The sequence below is a fragment of the Scyliorhinus canicula genome, chromosome 4 (genome assembly GCF_902713615.1).
Source record: "Scyliorhinus canicula chromosome 4, sScyCan1.1, whole genome shotgun sequence".
NCBI classification, from domain to species: domain Eukaryota; kingdom Metazoa; phylum Chordata; class Chondrichthyes; order Carcharhiniformes; family Scyliorhinidae; genus Scyliorhinus; species Scyliorhinus canicula.
Window position 1 is genome coordinate 228,697,130 of NC_052149.1, and position 17,740 is coordinate 228,714,869.

At 51.3% G+C, this 17,740-nt stretch overlaps 1 protein-coding gene across 1 annotated transcript in view; it reads left to right on the forward strand.

Moving 5' to 3' along the window:
• The window catches only part of flt4 (fms related receptor tyrosine kinase 4), a 324,249-nt gene that overhangs the window by 269,203 nt on the left and 37,306 nt on the right, over nt 1–17,740 (forward strand). Inside the window, exons 15-19 of the mRNA XM_038796200.1 lie at nt 5,218–5,349; nt 9,880–10,001; nt 14,859–14,994; nt 15,197–15,301; nt 15,547–15,660. Coding sequence (XP_038652128.1) covers nt 5,218–5,349; nt 9,880–10,001; nt 14,859–14,994; nt 15,197–15,301; nt 15,547–15,660 — 609 coding nt within the window. The remainder of the gene's footprint in view (nt 1–5,217; nt 5,350–9,879; nt 10,002–14,858; nt 14,995–15,196; nt 15,302–15,546; nt 15,661–17,740) is intronic.

Consider the following 17,740-nt stretch of genomic DNA (forward strand, 5'->3'; position numbering starts at 1 on the left):
ACACACCCTCTACACACACACACACCCTCTACACACACACACACACACACACCCTCTACACACACACCCTCTACACACACACACACCACACCCTCTACACACACACACGCACACCCTCTACACACACACCCTCAACACACACACACACACACACACACACACCCTCTACCACACACACACACACACACCCTCTACACACACACACACCCTCTACACACACACACACACACACACCCTCTACACACACACACGCACACCCTCTACACACACACCCTCAACACACACACACACACACACACACACCCTCTACACACACACACACACACACACCCTCTACACACACACACACCCTCTACACACACACACACACACACCCTCTACACACACACACACCCTCTACACACACACACACCCTCTACACACACACACACACACACACCCTCTACACACACACACACACACCCTCTACACACACACCCTCTACACACACACCCTCTACACACACACCCTCTACACACACACCCTCTACACACACACCCTCTACACACACACCTCTCACACACCCTCTACACACACACCCTCTACACACACACACACCCTCTACACACACACTCTACACACCACCTCTACACACACACCCTACACACACGCACACCCTCTACACCACACACACTCTACACACACACACACACCCTCTACACACACACACACACCCTCTACACACACCCTCTACACACACACCCTCTACACACACACCCTCTACACACACACCCTCTACACACACACCCTCTACACACACACCCTCTACACACACACACACACCCTCTACACACACACACACACCCTCTACACACACACCCTCTACACACCCCACACACCCTCTACACACACACCCTCTACACACCACCCTCTACACACACCCTCTACACACACACCCTCTACACACACACCCTCTACACACACACACACCTCTACACACACCTCTACACACACCCTCTACACACACACCCTCTACACACACGCACACCCACACACACACACACCCTCTACACACACACACACACCCTCTACACACACCCACACACAACCCTCTACACACACACTCTACCCACACCCCTCTACACACACACCCTACACACACACCCTCTACACACACACCCTCTACACACACACCCTCTACACACACCCACCCCACACACACACACACCCCACACACCCCACACACCCTCTACACACACACACACCTCTACACACACACACACACACACCCCACACACACCCTCTACACACACACACACCTAACACCTAGCAAATCCTCTACACACACATCCTCTACACACACACACCCTCTACACACACACACACCCTCTACCACACACCCTCTACACACACCCGCACACCCTCTACACACACACACACCCTCTACACACACACCCTCAACACACACACCCTCACACACACACAACCCTCTACACACACACCACACACCCTCTACACACACACGCACACCCTCTACACACACACCCCACACTCTACACACACACACACACACCCTACTACACACCACACACCCTCTACACACACACCTCAACACACACACCCTCTACACACACACCACACCCTCTACACACAAACACACACCCTACACACACCACCCTCTACACACACACACCACACCTCTACACACACACCCTCTACACACACACACACCCTCTACACACACACGCACACCCTCTACACACACACACACACCCTCTACACACACACCCTCAACACACACACCCTCTACACACACACACGCACACCCCTACACACACACACACCCTCTACACCACACCCTCTACACACACACCCACTACACACACACACACCCTCTACACACACACCCACTACACACACACCCACTACACACACACACACCCTCTACACCACACCCACTACACACACACACACCCTCTACACACACACACGCACACCCTCTACACACACACACACCCTCTACACACACACCCTCTACACACACACCCACTACACACACACACACCCTCTACACACACACACGCACACCCTCTACACACACACACACCCTCACCACACACACCCTCTACACACACACCCACTACACACACACCCACTACACACACACACACCCTCTACACACACACACACACCCTCTACACACTCACACACACACATGCACACACACCCTCTACACACACACCCTCTATACACACACACACGCACACCCTCTACACACACACCCTCTATACACACACACACGCACACCCTCTACACACACACCCTCTATACACACACACACGCACACCCTCTACACACACACCCACTACACACACACACACCCTCTACACACTCACACACACACATGCACACACACCCTCTACACACACACCCTCTATACACACACACACGCACACCCTCTACACACACACCCTCTACACACACACACACACCCTCTACACACACACACACACCCTCTACACACACACCCTCTACACACACACGCACACCCTCTACACACACACACACACCCTCTACACACACACACACACACCCTCTACACACACACACACACCCTCTACACACACACACACACTCTCTACACACACACACACACCCTCTACACACACACACACACCCTCTACACACACACACACACCCTCTACACACACACACACACCCTCTACACACACACACACCCTCTACACACACACCCTCTACACACACACACACACACCCTCTACACACACACGCACACCCTCTACACACACACACCCTCTACACACACACACACACCCTCTACACACACACACGCACACCCTCTACACACACACACACCCTCTACACACACACCCTCTACACACACACCCACTACACACACACACACCCTCTACACATACACACACAAAAGACTGACAAACACAGAGGGGAAGACAGGGGTAAAATTGAAAAAGAGTCTTTGTTTCAGGTAGTTGTCTCCAGCACCTTACTCTTCTTCAACTCTACTTTCAGTCCGAGGCTTTACTGTAGATTCATTCAGGTCTCTGTAATTTCAGAAATACAGCACTCACAGCCCTTCTGAAGAGAGAGTGAAGGTCCCGATCTTTGCTTGCAGCCTGTAATGGTTTTCCTGTAGATTCATTCATTCAGGTTCTCTGCAGTTCCAGAAATATAACACTCCCAGCCTTTTTGAAGAAAACCCGGAGGAGAGAGAGAGAATCCGTGCCCCTGTTCTCCCAGGGTCAAAGTCAGCTCTTTAGGACTCTGAAAATCATTCCACTGAGATGAGATCCAAAAACCACCTGTTACCAGGCAGAGTACAGCCTTTTGGCCATTTCATTGGCCACTGCCAGTGGGCAGCCTGGTAGCATCGTGGTTAGCACTGTGGCTTCACAGTGCCAGGGTCCCAGGTTCGATTCCCTGCAGGGTCACTGTCTGTGTGGAGTCTGCACGTTCTCCCCGTGTCTGCGTGGGTTTCCTCCGGGTGCTCCGGTTTCCTCCCACAGCTCAAAGACGTGCAGGGTTAGGTGGATTGGCCATGATAAATTGCCCTTAGTGCCCCAAAAAAGGTTAGGAGGGGTTATTGGGTTAGGGGGATAGGGTGGAAGTGAGGGCTGAAGTGGGTCGGTGCAGACTCGATGGGCCGAATGGCCTCCTTCTGCACTGTAAGTTCTATATTCTAAGGTATAACATGATCTGGTCTATGTTCAAACCGAATATCACCCCCATCTCTCTGAATCTCTAAATCTGGGGAATTTCCTGCATCTTAGTAAAAACAAATACAAAGTAATCTTTTAGCTTCTCCGTCATTTCTCTGTTCCCTATTCCTGACAGGGCGGAACGGTGGCACAGTGGTTAGCACTGCAGTCTCACGGCGCCGAGGTCCCAGGTTCGATCCTGACTCTGGGTCACTGTCCGTGTGGAGTTTGCACATTCTCCCCGTGTCTGCGTGGGTTTCGTCCCCACAACCCAAAGATGTACAGGCTAGGTGGATTGGCCACGCTAAATTGCCCCTAATTGGAAAAAATTAATTAGGTACACTAAATTTATTTTTTAAAAATAAAAACTCCTGACTTTGCCTATAACGAACTCACTTAAATGCTTCCTTTTTACCAATAGAAGCTTTTACAGTGCCTTTTTATGCTTTTTTTTGTTAGATTGCATTAATATTCTGTTCTCCCTGTCTTTCTCATTTTCCTTTGCTGTAATAAAAACCTCCCAATCCTCAAGTTTACTCCTCTTTCTGGCAACCTTATAATCCCTATCTTTTAATCTTATATTATCCTCAACTTCCTTTCTCAGCCACAGTTGACTGGCTCTGTTTGCACTTTTGCACGTTGAAGGAATGTATCAGGGCTGAATGAATATTTGAAGGAGAAATTGTACAGGCCACTGGGGAAAGAGCTGGGGTGTGGGACGAATTAGATTACTCTGCCGCAGAGCTGCCTCAGGCAGGATGGGCTGAATGGTCTCCTCCTGTGCTACACACATGAGTGAGTGGGTGTTGCCTGCAGACAGATTGGGCGGGATTCTCTCAGCCCTGACGCCGTTGGCACCGGCGTGGTTGGCGTGGCGTCGGTCGGGGGCCGCTCTATTCGGCCGGCCGGCCGATTCTCGTGGAAGGTTCGGGGGTGGGGCGGCCTGTGGGGGTAAGGGGGGGTCTGCCTCCGGGGAGGGGGGACCTCCGATGTGGCCTGGCCTGCGATCGGGGCCCACCAATTGGCGGGCCGGCCTCACTGGCTGGGGGACTCCTTTCTTCCGCGCCAGCCCCTGTAGTGGTATGGAAGCCACTGTGCAGGCGTGCGTTGGTGCCAGTGAGCATGTGCGCGTTGGCGCCGGTGCCATTGCGTATACGCGGATCCTGCAGCGCCCAGTTCACACCGGGATCAGCAGCTGGAGCGGCGTGAACCTTTCGGGGCCAGAGTTGCTGATCCTGACGCCGTGTTGACACTTAGTGTCAACATCTAGCCTGAGGATCACAGAATCCCGCCCATTGGCTCTGTCGGTTGCCTCCTGTGATTGAATAGCCTGCAATCCAGACTCACACAGGAACAATGATGAGCTGGACGACACTACTAATAGAAGGCCCAGGGCGGGTGTTCAGGAAAGCGGAGCTGAAAACGGGAATGTGCAGGTGATTGCAGGGAAGTGGAGGAGGGAGGACATAACCTATCTCACACAACGTGTATTTGTATCAAGGGGTCATCCTTACTGAGCAGAATCAAACACTGACCATCCAGCGAGTGCAAGAGGAGGACTCCGGCCTGTACAAGTGCTTCGCCTGTAACTCCAAGGGCTGCGTGAATTCATCTGCCATCATTTCCGTTGAAGGTCAGTCATCGCTTCCTCATTGACAATGGAGTAATGTCAGAATTGAAGGGGAGAGCAGAGGACAAGTGAGGAGCAGTGACCGATCCATTACGGCTCAATTTGCTGCCTCATGGAGCCTCACCATTTTGGGGTCTTCCTCAGAAGGTGTCTTCTGGAGCCTTGAAGCTCAATGATGACTCCCAGGGGAAGAATTAAAGGTGTTCATGAGTGACAATAAGGCCACTATTGTATAATAATGTAGTAAATGCGGTACATAGCAACCAGCAAGATCCTCAAAAATGCAACATGTTGATGACAAGATAATCTATTTTTAATGATGTTGGTTGAGGGATAAATATTGGTCAAGGACACCAGGAGAACTCCCCTCTTCCTCTTCAAACCGTTGCCATTGGATCCTTTACATCCATGTAAGACTGGGCATCAGTTTAGCGTCTCATCCAAAGGGTGGAACCTCTGACAGTGCAGCACTCCCTCAGTACTGACCCTCTGACAGTGCAGCACTCCCTCAGTACTGACCCTCTGACAGTGCAGCACTCCCTCAGTACTGAACCTCTGACAGTGCAGCACTCCCTCAGTACTGACCCTCTGACAGTGCGGCTCTCCCTCAGTACTGACCCTCTGACAGTGCAGCACTCCCTCAGTACTGACCCTCTGACAGTGCAGCACTCCCTCAGTACTGACCCTCTCACAGTGCTGCACTCCCTCAGTCCTGACCCTCTGACAGTGCAGCACTCCCTCAGTACTGACCCTCTGACAGTGCAGCACTCCCTCAGTACTGACCCTCTGACAGTGCAGCACCCCCTCAGTACTGACCCTCTGACAGTGCAGTACTCCCTCAGTACTGCCCCTCTGACAGTGCAGCACTCCCTCAGTACTGACCCTCTGACAGTGCAGCACTCCCTCAGTACTGACCCTCTGACAGTGCAGCACTTCCTCAGTACTGACCCTCTGACAGTGCAGCACTCCCTCAGTACTGACCCTCTGACAGTGCAGCACTCCCTCAGTACTGCCCCTCTGACAGTGCAGCACTCCCTCAGTACTGACCCTCTGACAGTGCAGCACTCCCTCTGTACTGACCCTCTGACAGTGCAGCACTCCCTCAGTACTGCCCCTCTGACAGTGCAGCACTCCCTCAGTACTGACCCTCTGACAGTGCCGCACTCCCTCAGTACTGACCCTCTGACAGTGCAGCACTCCCTGAGTACTGACCCTCTGACAGTGCAGCACTCCCTCAGTACTGACCCTCTGACAGTGCAGCACTCCCTCAGTACTGACCCTCTGACAGTGCAGCACTCCCTCAGTACTGACCCTCTGACAGTGCAGCACTCCCTCAGTACTGCCCCTCTGACAGTGCAGCACTCCCTCAGTGCTGACCCTCTGACAGTGCGGCACTCCCTCAGTACTGACCCTCTGACAGTGCAGCACTCCCTCAGTACTGGCCCTCTGACAGTGCAGCGCTCCCTCAGTACTGACCCTCTGACAGTGCGGCACTCCCTCAGTACTGACCCTCTGACAGTGCAGCACTCCCTGAGTACTGACCCTCTGACAGTGCAGCACTCCCTGAGTACTGACCCTCTGACAGTGCAGCGCTCCCTCAGTACTGCCCCTCTGACAGTGCAGCACTCCCTCAGTACAGTGCAGTACTCCCTCAGTACTGCCCCTCTGACAGTGCAGCACTCCCTCAGTACTGACCCTCTGACAGTCCAGCACTCCCTGAGTACTGACCCACTGACAGTCTAACACTCCCTCAGTATGACCCTCTGACAGTGCAGCACTCCCTCAGTACTGACCCTCTGACAGTGCAGCACTCCCTGAGTACTGACCCTCTGACAGTGCAGTACTCCCTCAGTACTGACCCTCTGACAGTGCAGCACTCCCTCAGTACTGACCCTCTGACAGTGTGGCACTGACCCTGCACTGGCACAAGAGTTATGGTCTAATTTATGCATTCATCTCTCTGGGCTGGGATTTGTACCCAAAGTCTTCAGACTCAGAAAGAAGAGTGTTACCTGCTGAGACCTGGCTAAATTAGCAGCCATGTTATTAGGTTGCCTCTGTTCTGTAGCAGCCTCTTGGCTGGTTGTGATGAACCTCCTTCTTGAACCACTGAGGTCTGTGCGAGGAAGTGCCCTCACAGTGCTGCTAGGGTCTTGACACAATGATGCTGAATTTAACATAGATGCATGTCCAAGCTGGGATTGTTTGTGATTTAAGAGAAGAACTCGGTGTTTGTGGTGTTCTCGAGTTGCGATCATCCTTCTCAGTGGTGGAGGCCACAACTTGGAAGGTACTGCCTGAGAAAAGTGTAATCCTTCTGGTGCCTCAGACATCCCAGAGCCGGCCTTCAGTAGTGGGCCAATCTACCGGCATATTGGGAAAGCCTTTCTCTTTCTCTAGTTATGTGCTAGCCTCTGTAACCCTTCAACAGGAAATTAAAGCATGGGGTCACCTCACATGATCATTTATTGATAGCAAACTCAGATTGGCAGTACCCTGGGTAACTCTGTTAATTGCTCAGGTACAAATCGAGGCTTAATACATAAATGAATCAGAACTGAATTTTGATACTTTAAACCTTTAATATTGTTAGTCAATAAATATTTCTGAGAAAGCTTCAAATGAAACATGAACAACTTGCCTTTGGATGGCAGTTTAACATAGTAAAATGTCCCAAGTTGATTTAAAGGAGCATTATAGAACATAGAACATAGAACAGTACAGCACAGAACAGGCCCTTCGGTCCTCGATGTTGTGCCGAGCATTGACGGAAACCAAGATCAAGCTATCCCACTCCCTGTCATTCTGGTGGGCTCCATGTGCCTATCCAATAACCGCTTGAAAGTTCCTAAAGTGTCCGACTCCACTATCACAGCAGGCAGTCCATTCCACACCCTAACCACTCTCTGAGTAAAGAACCTACCTCGGACATCCCTCCTATATCTCCCACCCTGAATCTTATAGTTATGCCCCCTTGTAACAGCTACATCCACCCAAGGAGATAGTCTCTGAACATCCACTCTATCTATCCCCCTCATCATCTTATAAACCTCTATTAAGTCGCCTCTCATCCTCCTACGCTCCAAAGAGAAAAGCCCTAGCTCCCTCAACCTTTCCTCATAAGACCTATCCTGCAAACCAGGCAGCATCCTGGTAAATTTATCAGGAACGGTTTGATGCCGAAGGAGATAAGAGACCACGCGATTGGTCAAAGTTGAAGCTTTTCAGTCGTGCCTTTAAGGAGGAAGGTGAGGAAGAGATGCAGAGATATTTCAGAAGGGAATTTCTGAGCTTGGACAGCTCCGGGATGTGCAAGGGGCCAGAGTTAGAGGAGGTCTTGACTCTTAATGGGAACATTTCCATATCTGTTGCTCATCCTTCAATACCTTATCCGGTCTTGATGTGAGAGAGCTACCTGGTCTTGAGTATTGGTCAGCTAACTGACCACTCGAGTGCCAACGCCAGTCATGCCCCCATTGATTCTCTGCCAATGTTTGCTTTAAGAGTGTGTGGACTGCAAGTGACCACTGGGCCAGGCTTATCAGTGAGGATTTTCACAGTCAAAGAGCCTGTCAGCATTCGTGGGTGCCCTTGAAACTGTTACACCAGTGATAGTCAACACCGTCAGAGGGGATACTTCCTCAAATTAGAACCAGTAAAACACAGAAGGAGGCCATTCAGCCCATCACAGCCTTGTTGACCCACTGGAAAAGTCATGCTTTGTCCCAAATCCCCCTTTTTAATCTGTAACCCATAGGTTCATAAGTCTCAAGGAGCTGTCCAACTCCCTTTGAAGATTGTTTTATTGCGTCAGCCTTTACCATATTTTCAGCTCAAATATTGCGGACAACACTCTGAAAAGAAATTATTATCTCCCATCTAAAGCTCGACATAATGCAGGCCAAAGCAGCCCATTTAATTTGCCCCCTATCTACCACCTCCAACATTCACTCCCTCTCCCACCGATACACAGCAGCAGCCGTGTGTACCATCAACACCAGGTTTCATGCAGCAACTCACCAAACCTCCTTCGGCAGCACCTTCTAAACCCACAACCTCCAACACCTCGTAGGACATGGACAGCAGATACATGGGAAAACCACCTCCTGCACCTTCCTCCCCAAGTCACCCACCAAACCGACTTGGAAATATATCAGCCGTTCCTTCACTGTTGCTGGGTCAAAATCCCGGAACTCCCTTCCCTAACAGCACTGTGGGTGTACCTACACCACATGGACTGCAGCAGTTCAAGAAGGCGGCTCACCACCACCTTCTCAAGGGCAATTAGGGATGGGCAATAAATGTTGGCCTCACCAGCGATACCCGCCTCCCATAATAGAATGAGAAAGAATATTTTGCCAACGATTCTAAGTTCATTACCTTGACCTCACTCATCCTCTCTGCTAAAGAATAACTTTCCAGGTGACACAAAATAAATGTTGGTTCACATTTTACACAAAGCTAAACTTTAAAGAAGTTCCCAGTACTAATGTGATTGATTTGTTCATATGTATGTATTCCCATTTTAAACAGGAGGTGATGATAAATCAAATATCGAAGTTGTGATCCTGGTTGGGACTGGAGTCATTGCCGTCTTCTTCTGGGTTCTGCTCATCCTCATCTTCTGTAATGTCAAGCGGGTAAGATTCCTGGGGGTAAGTCATCCACTGGGTAAATCTTTTCTGCTGTAACAAATTTAGACTCAAATGTATCATCTGCATACTCTTAACAGTTTCCCCAAGAGCGAGAGTTCACCCCCCGTCAAACTGAGGAACTTCCCTCTCTCAGTCTCCTCTCCTTCAGTCTCTCCTCCCTCGGCCTCTCCACCCTCAGTCTCACCTCCCTAAGCCTCACCTCCCTCAGTCTCTCTTCCTTCAGCCTCACCTCCCTCAGCCTCGCCACCTTCAGTCTCTCTTCCCTCAGCCTACCCTCCCTCAGTCTTCCCCCCTCAATATCTCCTCCCTTAGTCTCACCTCCCTAAGCCTCTCCTCCCTCAGTCTCTCCTCCCTCAGTCTCTCCTCCCTCAGTCTCTCCTCCCTCAGTCTCACCTCCCTCAGTCTCTCCTCCCTCAGCCTACCCTCCCTCAGCCTCTCCACCCTCAGTCTCACCTCCCTAAGCCTCATCTCCCTCAGTCTCCCCTCCCTCAGTCTCTGTCCCTTCAGCCTCACCTCCCTCAGCCTCGCCACCTTCAGTCTCTCGTCCCTCAGCCTACCCTCCCTCAGCCTACCCTCCCTCAGCCTTCCCCCCTCAGTCTCTCCTCCCTCAGTCTCTCCTCCCTCAGTCTCTCCTCCCTCAGTCTCTCCTCCTTCAGTCTCTCCTCCCTCAGTCTCCCCTCCCTCAGTCTCCCCTCCCTCAGTCTCCCCTCCCTCAGTCTCCCCTCCCTCAGTCTCCCCTCCCTCAGTCTCCCCTCCCTCAGTCTCCCCTCCCTCAGTCTCCCCTCCCTCAGTCTCCCCTCCCTCAGTCTCTGTCCCTTCAGCCTCACCTCCCTCAGCCTCGCCACCTTCAGTATCTTCCCTCAGCTTACCCTCCCTCAGCCTTCCCCCCTCAATTTCTCCTCCCTCAGTCTCAGCTCCCTAAGCCTCACCTCCCTCAGTCTCTCCTCCCTGTCTCTCCTCCCTCAGTCTCTCCTCCCTGTTTCCCCTCCAATCGATGAGTCCTCTCCTCCCGGTCTATCCTCCTTCACTCTCTCCTTCCTCAGCCTCTCCTCCCTCAGTCTCTCCTCCTCGGTCTCTCCTCCCTCAGCCTTTCCTCCTTCGGTGTCTCCTCCCTCAGTCTCTCCTCCTTCGGTCTCTCCTCCCTCAGTATCTCCTCCCTGGGTCTCTCCTCCCTCAGCCTCTCCTCTCTCATTCTCTCCACCCTCAGTCTCTCCTCCCTCAGTCTTTCCTCCCTCAGTCTTTCCTCCCTCAGCCTCTCTTCCCTCAGTCTAGCCTCCCTCTTTCTCCCCTCCAAACGATAAGGTCCTCTCCTCCCTCAGCCTCTCCTCCCTCAGCCTCTGTTCTGCCGTTTCTCGTATGATTTAAGAAGGAAATCGCCAGGATGTTGCAAACTTTAAAACCAGCGAAGTACTTTTAACGTGAGGTCAGGGTTACGATATAGCGAACACAGCAGCAGTTTTCCACACAGCAAGATCCCACAAACAGCAATTGATAAATGACAGTTTTAGTGATGTTGGTTCAATGATAAATATTTTGTTTCTGAACAGTTCAGGGCTTGTTCAGGGCTGAACCTCTGACAGAGGAATTCCCCTCCAGTCCCAGCTCTCTAACAGTGCAGCACTCAAGAACACAACAAATAGGAGCAGGAGTAGAGCATACGGCTCATCGAGCCTGCTCCGCCATTCAATATGTCTGATCCCGGGCTTCAACTCCATTTTCCTGCCTGCTCCCCATATCCCTTAATTCCCGAGACACCACAAATCTGTCCATCCCAGTCTTAAATGTGTTCAGCAATGGAGCATCATTACCCTCTGGGATAGAGGATTCCAAAGATTCACAACTCTTTGAACAAAAAAACAAAGAAAATTACAGCACAGGAACAGGCCCTTCGGCCCTCCCAGCCTGCACCGATCCAGATCCTTTATCTAAACCTGTCGCCTATTTTCCAAGGATCTACTTGAGTGAAGTAATTTCTCCTCATCTGAGTCCCAAATGATCGGCTCCTTACCCTGAGACCGTGGCCCCGTGTTTGAGATTCCCCGACCAGTGGGAACGATCTCTCAGCGTCCACCCTACCAAACCCCTTCAGAATCCTCCACCTTTCAGTGAGGTCGTCTCCCATTCTCCTAAACTCCAGAGAATAGAAACCTAGGCCGGGATTCCCCATCCCCCGCCGGGTCGGAAATTGCCGGGGTGGCACGTGAGTCGCGCCACGCCGCTCTGACGCCGCCCTGCCGATTCTCCGGTGCTGATTCTCGGGCACCCGCTGGATCGCCGCCGCGCTGGTTGGGGGCCGTTGAAAGCACCCCTGGCGATTATCCGGGCCTCGAAGGGCCGAGTGCCCGCCGAGTTCGACCGAGTGCTGCCGGCGTGGATTACGAATGGTCCTACCCGGCGGTACCTCGAAGTTCTGGCTGCGGGGGCCGTCCTGGTTGGGGGGGAGCGGGGGATCCGACTCCGGGGGCCTCCACGGTGGCCTGGCCCGCAATCGGGGCCTACTGATCGGCGGGGGGGGGCTATTTCCGTGGGGGGCTTATGTTCCTCCGCACCGCGCCCCTGTAGGGCTCCGCCATATTGCCTGGGGGCCGGCGCGGACGGGAACCCACACGCATGCGCAAACTCGTGCCGGCCGTGGTGCCCTGGCTTTGAGCCCCGGAGGTGCGGACACCACTCTGGCGCCGTACTAGCCCCCGAGGAAGGGGTGAAACCTGGTCCTGGAGGCCCGCTGACGCCGGAGTGGCTCGCACCACTTTTGACGCCGACATCAGGATCGAAGAATCCCGGCCCCAATTTACTCAGCCTCTCATCGTAGAGACAACTCCATCATCCCGGGGCCCAATCTAGTGAACATTCGCTGTGTCGCCTCCAATACAAGTATATTCTTTCTGCAGATGAAAACTGTACACATATTCCAATATAGTCTCATCAATACTGTCTAAAATTGTAGCAGGACTTATCTATTCTTGTACTTCAATTCCCTTCAAAGAAAGGCCAATATGCTATTTGCCTCCTAAATGCTCACTGCGCCTGCATGCTAACTTTCTGTGTCCCTTCCACCAGCACATCAAAGGCGCAATCTTCCCCAAAGGGAACAAAGACCCTGAGTGAACTCATTTAGCCGCGTGTTTCCCGGCACTCTAAACAGTGTCGAGGAATACATGGCTATTCAACAGGACTCGCTTTGAATAAGGGGCCTGAGCGAGGAACTCATGGCCGAGGCTGCGCATAATCCCGTTTTTACAATGACGGGCTACCCTCACCAGAACACTCTCCGTTACGGCGAGAGATCGGGACAGCATTTGAGGCCCTCAAGAAATCCCCAACCTCCAACCATCCCCCCCCTCCCCCAGCCCAACTGCAATATTTGAGAGACCCCAGCCCCCAACACTCACGCCAAGCAACCCGGCCCGATCGCGTGAAGAAAATGCCGGCCTGGTACCCTGTCAATGGCCCTGCCCCTGGCAGTGTCTCCTGTTCATCTGGGCAGTGCCAGGCCAGCACCCAGGTGGCACTGCCAAGGTGCCCAGGTGGCACCAGCAGTGCCAGCATCACCCTGCCCAAAGGGCATGTAGCTGGGGTCCTCTGATCCCCTTTGATATCCCTACATGTGCCGTTCGTCTGGCCCCCATGTGTGGGGACCGGTACCAAATGGCGCTCACCCGATGTCTCTGAAACAAAGGGATTGAACCCCAAAGTTTTAAACGTTTTGATGAGATCCCCTCTCATTCTTCCAAACTCCAGTGAACACAGGTCCAGTTGACTCAACGTCTCCTCCTACTGCCTGCCAACTTGATAATGATGCCTTTATGTGCACTCTCTGCTTCTCTCCCTCAGTACTGACCCTCTGACAGTGCAGCACTCCCTCAGTACTGACCCTCTGACAGTGCGGCACTCCCTCAGTACTGACCCTCTGACAGTGCGGCACTCCCTCAGTACTGACCCACTGACAGTGCAGCACTCCCTCAGTACTGACCCTCTGACAGTGCAGCACTCCCTCAGTACTGACCCTCAGACAGTGCAGCACTCCCTCAGTACTGACCCTCTGACAGTGCGGCACTCCCTCAGTACTGACCCTCTGACAGTGCGGCACTCCCTCAGTACTGACCCACTGACAGTGCAGCACTCCCTCAGTACTGCCCCTCTGACAGTGCGGCACTCCCTCAGTACTGACCCTCTGACAGTGCAGCACTCCCTCAGTACTGACCGTCTGACAGTGCAGCACTCCCTCAGTTCTGACGCTCTGACAGTGGGGCACTCCCTCAGTACTGACCCTCTGACAGTGCAGCACTCCCTCAGTACTGACCCTCTGACAGTGCAGCGCAGCCTCAGTACTGACCCTCTGACAGTGCAGCACTCCCTCAGTACTGACCCTCTGACAGTGCAGCACTCCCTCAGTACTGACCCTCTGACAGTGCAGCACTCCCTCAGTACTGACCCTCTGACAGTGCAGCACTCCCTCAGTACTGAACTCCGAATTCTGGGATTTCGTGCTCAAGTCTCTGGACTGGGACTTGAACTCATGGACTTTGACCTCAAAAGAGAGAGAGTTCACCTGCCACTGAGCCACAGCTAAGACCTGGTAACACTGTAGACTTCTTAATCAGGAAGTAGCCATGGATTTTATCAAAAGCAAAATACTGCAAAAGTAGGAATTTCAAAGTAAAAATGCTTGAAATACTCAGCAAGCGTGCAACATTTGTAAAGGGAGAAACAGAGTGACGATTAATCAGTCAGGTTGAAACCATCCCGGTAATCCCACCAAAATCAGCAACTTCAGGAGAGGAGAGGACGGAATTTAGTTTGAATGTAACAGCTGAGAATCTTGGAGAAATCTAATCCTGGTGATCTTTGTTCCAGACTAGTCCAGCCGATATAAAAACTGGATACCTGTCGATAATCATGGATCCGGATGAGATCCCGTTGGATGAGCAGTGCGAGTACCTGCCCTATGATTCCAGCAAGTGGGAGTTCCCGCGGGACCGGCTGCGACTTGGTGAGATTCTCTCAGCTCGTACAGACTGGACGAGTTGTCCTATTTTTTAAAGTTCATAAGATATAGGAGCGGAATTAAGACATTCGGCCCATTGGGTCTGCTCCGCCATTCTATCGTGGCTGATATGTTCCCCATCTGCTACCTACAATGTCACAGTGGTTTATCAGCCGCTAAATCCCCGATTCCTGCTGTGTGTTTATAGGAAAAACCCTGGGTCACGGAGCGTTTGGGAAAGTTGTTGAGGCCTCAGCTTTTGGAATCGACAAAAGCAGTAGCTGTAAGACTGTGGCAGTGAAAATGTTAAAAGGTTAGTCTGCAATTCGTAAGTAGGGCTGCTGATGTAAATGTATTTAAACAGGGTCCTTCCCGTATCCCTCAACCCCATCAATTAACTTCCACATGTCCCTCAACTCCAACTAACAACCTCCTATTCAGATCCCTCAATTCCACTTACCCACCTTCTCCCCTTATCTCCCAACCCCAATAGGGGAATGGTATCTGTGGAGGGTATCAATGGTGGGTTAATGTGGAGGTGAATTCTTTGTTGTTTAGATGGCGCCACAGCGAATGAACACAAGGCACTGATGTCCGAACTGAAGATTCTCATTCACATTGGAAACCATCTCAATGTTGTCAACCTCCTCGGAGCCTGCACAAAAGCAAATGGTAAATAGGGACACCAGGAGCCATTGTGTTAATCTCTGTAACTCTCAGAGGCCCGGAATTCAATTTTCTTCATCTGCACCCCCTCATATCGTTCACTCATTGTCCAGCCAGCCCTAGCTTGCTTACCTGCATGCACATCATCTTCATTTCAAAATTCTCGTCCTTGTGTTCAAATCCTCCACGCCCTCACCCTCTCCATATCTCTGAACCCCTTTCCACCTTACAGCCCAGCGAAATATCTGCACTCTGCCAATTCTGACGCCTCGCACATCTCCAATTTTCAGTCGCTCTGCCATTATCAGCCATGCCTTCAGCTACCTAGGCCTAAGTCCTCCCTGTACCCTCTCTGCCTCTCTACCTCTCTCGCTGAGGACGTGCCACAAAAATTCAAGTTGCAGTCAGGCTAATTTCAACATGGAAAGATTGCTCCAATTGCATCAACACATTGCCTGTTAGCCTTGTTTAGTGAATGATTGGGGGTTTTCTTTTTAAAACAAGATGGCAACAGAATTGGAAGAAATGTTGGCCTCCCAGTCTCCACAGCTTTTTTTGCTGGGGGGGGGGGGGGGGGCGAGTTCCAGATTTCCCCTACCCTTTGTGCTTCTTGGCATTACCCTTGAACAGACCAGCCCGAAGGTCGTACGACTTTGTTCTAGACTACCTTCCCAACCCCATCAGAGAAAAATTGTTTCTCTTTATCTACCCCATAAATTTCCTTTAATCATATGAAACGCCTCAATTAGATCACACCTTCATCCTCGACGGTTCAATAACATGTCCAATTGAGCTATCCCATCTTTTTTCTAAAAGTAATTTCTCGGGATCACTGGTGAAGTGGGAATTCCTTTCCCACACCCAACGCCCTGGATGCAACTCACAAAGGTCGACCAATACTATCTTTCTGGGACATTTACTGAACGGAGCCTCTCAGCCTTTCTCACCAGATCACAGAATTCACAGGGAGTGTCACTGTGTGAACTGGTTGACAGTAACAGCTGATGATGGGTGAGGTACCAAGACTTATCCTGATCTTTATTCCTAATTATTCTCAGGGAACCAATAATCATTGCTTGCTGGATTTCACGCTGAATCATATTTCAACAAATGGTGTTTTATTTTGGGGAATGAGGGACTGAGTGATCCATTGACACTCAAAGGCATCACAGATTATTTACTGCCTTCCCATTCTAGTATAATTATACCAGAACATCTGCTTCCTTTGTTGATTACCGGACAGATGTGAATCTGGAATAATAGCGACATGCATTGAAATATAGTTTCACACTGAGGTATTCTGCTGAATTCTATAAATGGATTCATGTGATGATGAGGTTTAATCAAAGAAGGATGCATTGATCTTGGAGCGAGTACAGCATAGATTTACCAGAAAGAGTCCGAGACTCCAAGGGTTAGATTCAAAGGATAAATTACACATCTCGGGTTTTAAGCACTGAAATTTAGAAATTTAAGGGGTGATTTGTTCAAAGTTTCATGATATTAAGAGGAACGAGTAAGGTAGATTGGGAGCAACTGTTAAGCCAGTTAGGGAGTCCAGGATTCCAATTCGCTTCCCACACCTAGTAGTGCACTAAGGCAGACTTTTGTAAATTTCCATCGCCAATAACTCCCAGAACACATCGCTAGTCTGCCGCCAGGGGCTTGTAGCTTGAGGGGCTCCACTCAATATCAAGCGTGACTGGCCAGGAGCCTTTCCCTTGCTCTTACCGGCAGCGATTGGCGTGTTGGGAAGGATTTGCAGGTTGACACTCGACCTGTTTGGCCGCGTTATGAACACACCTTCCTTGGCCATGAAGTCCTGGGGTGGGACTCGAATGTTACGCATCTCACTCAGGGCAGGGATCATACGCACGGCGCCACAAGAACGGCCAAGTCCAGGACTAAGATTCACAGAACTAGAGCCAGACATTTCAGGAGCAAAATTGGAATACACTTCCACGAACAAAGGGAAATAGAGGTTTCCTCGAGCAGCAAATTACACAAGATCAGTTGTTAGTTTTAAAACTGAGGTTGATAGATTTTTGTTAGTTAATGATATTAAGAGACATGGGCAAAGACAGCT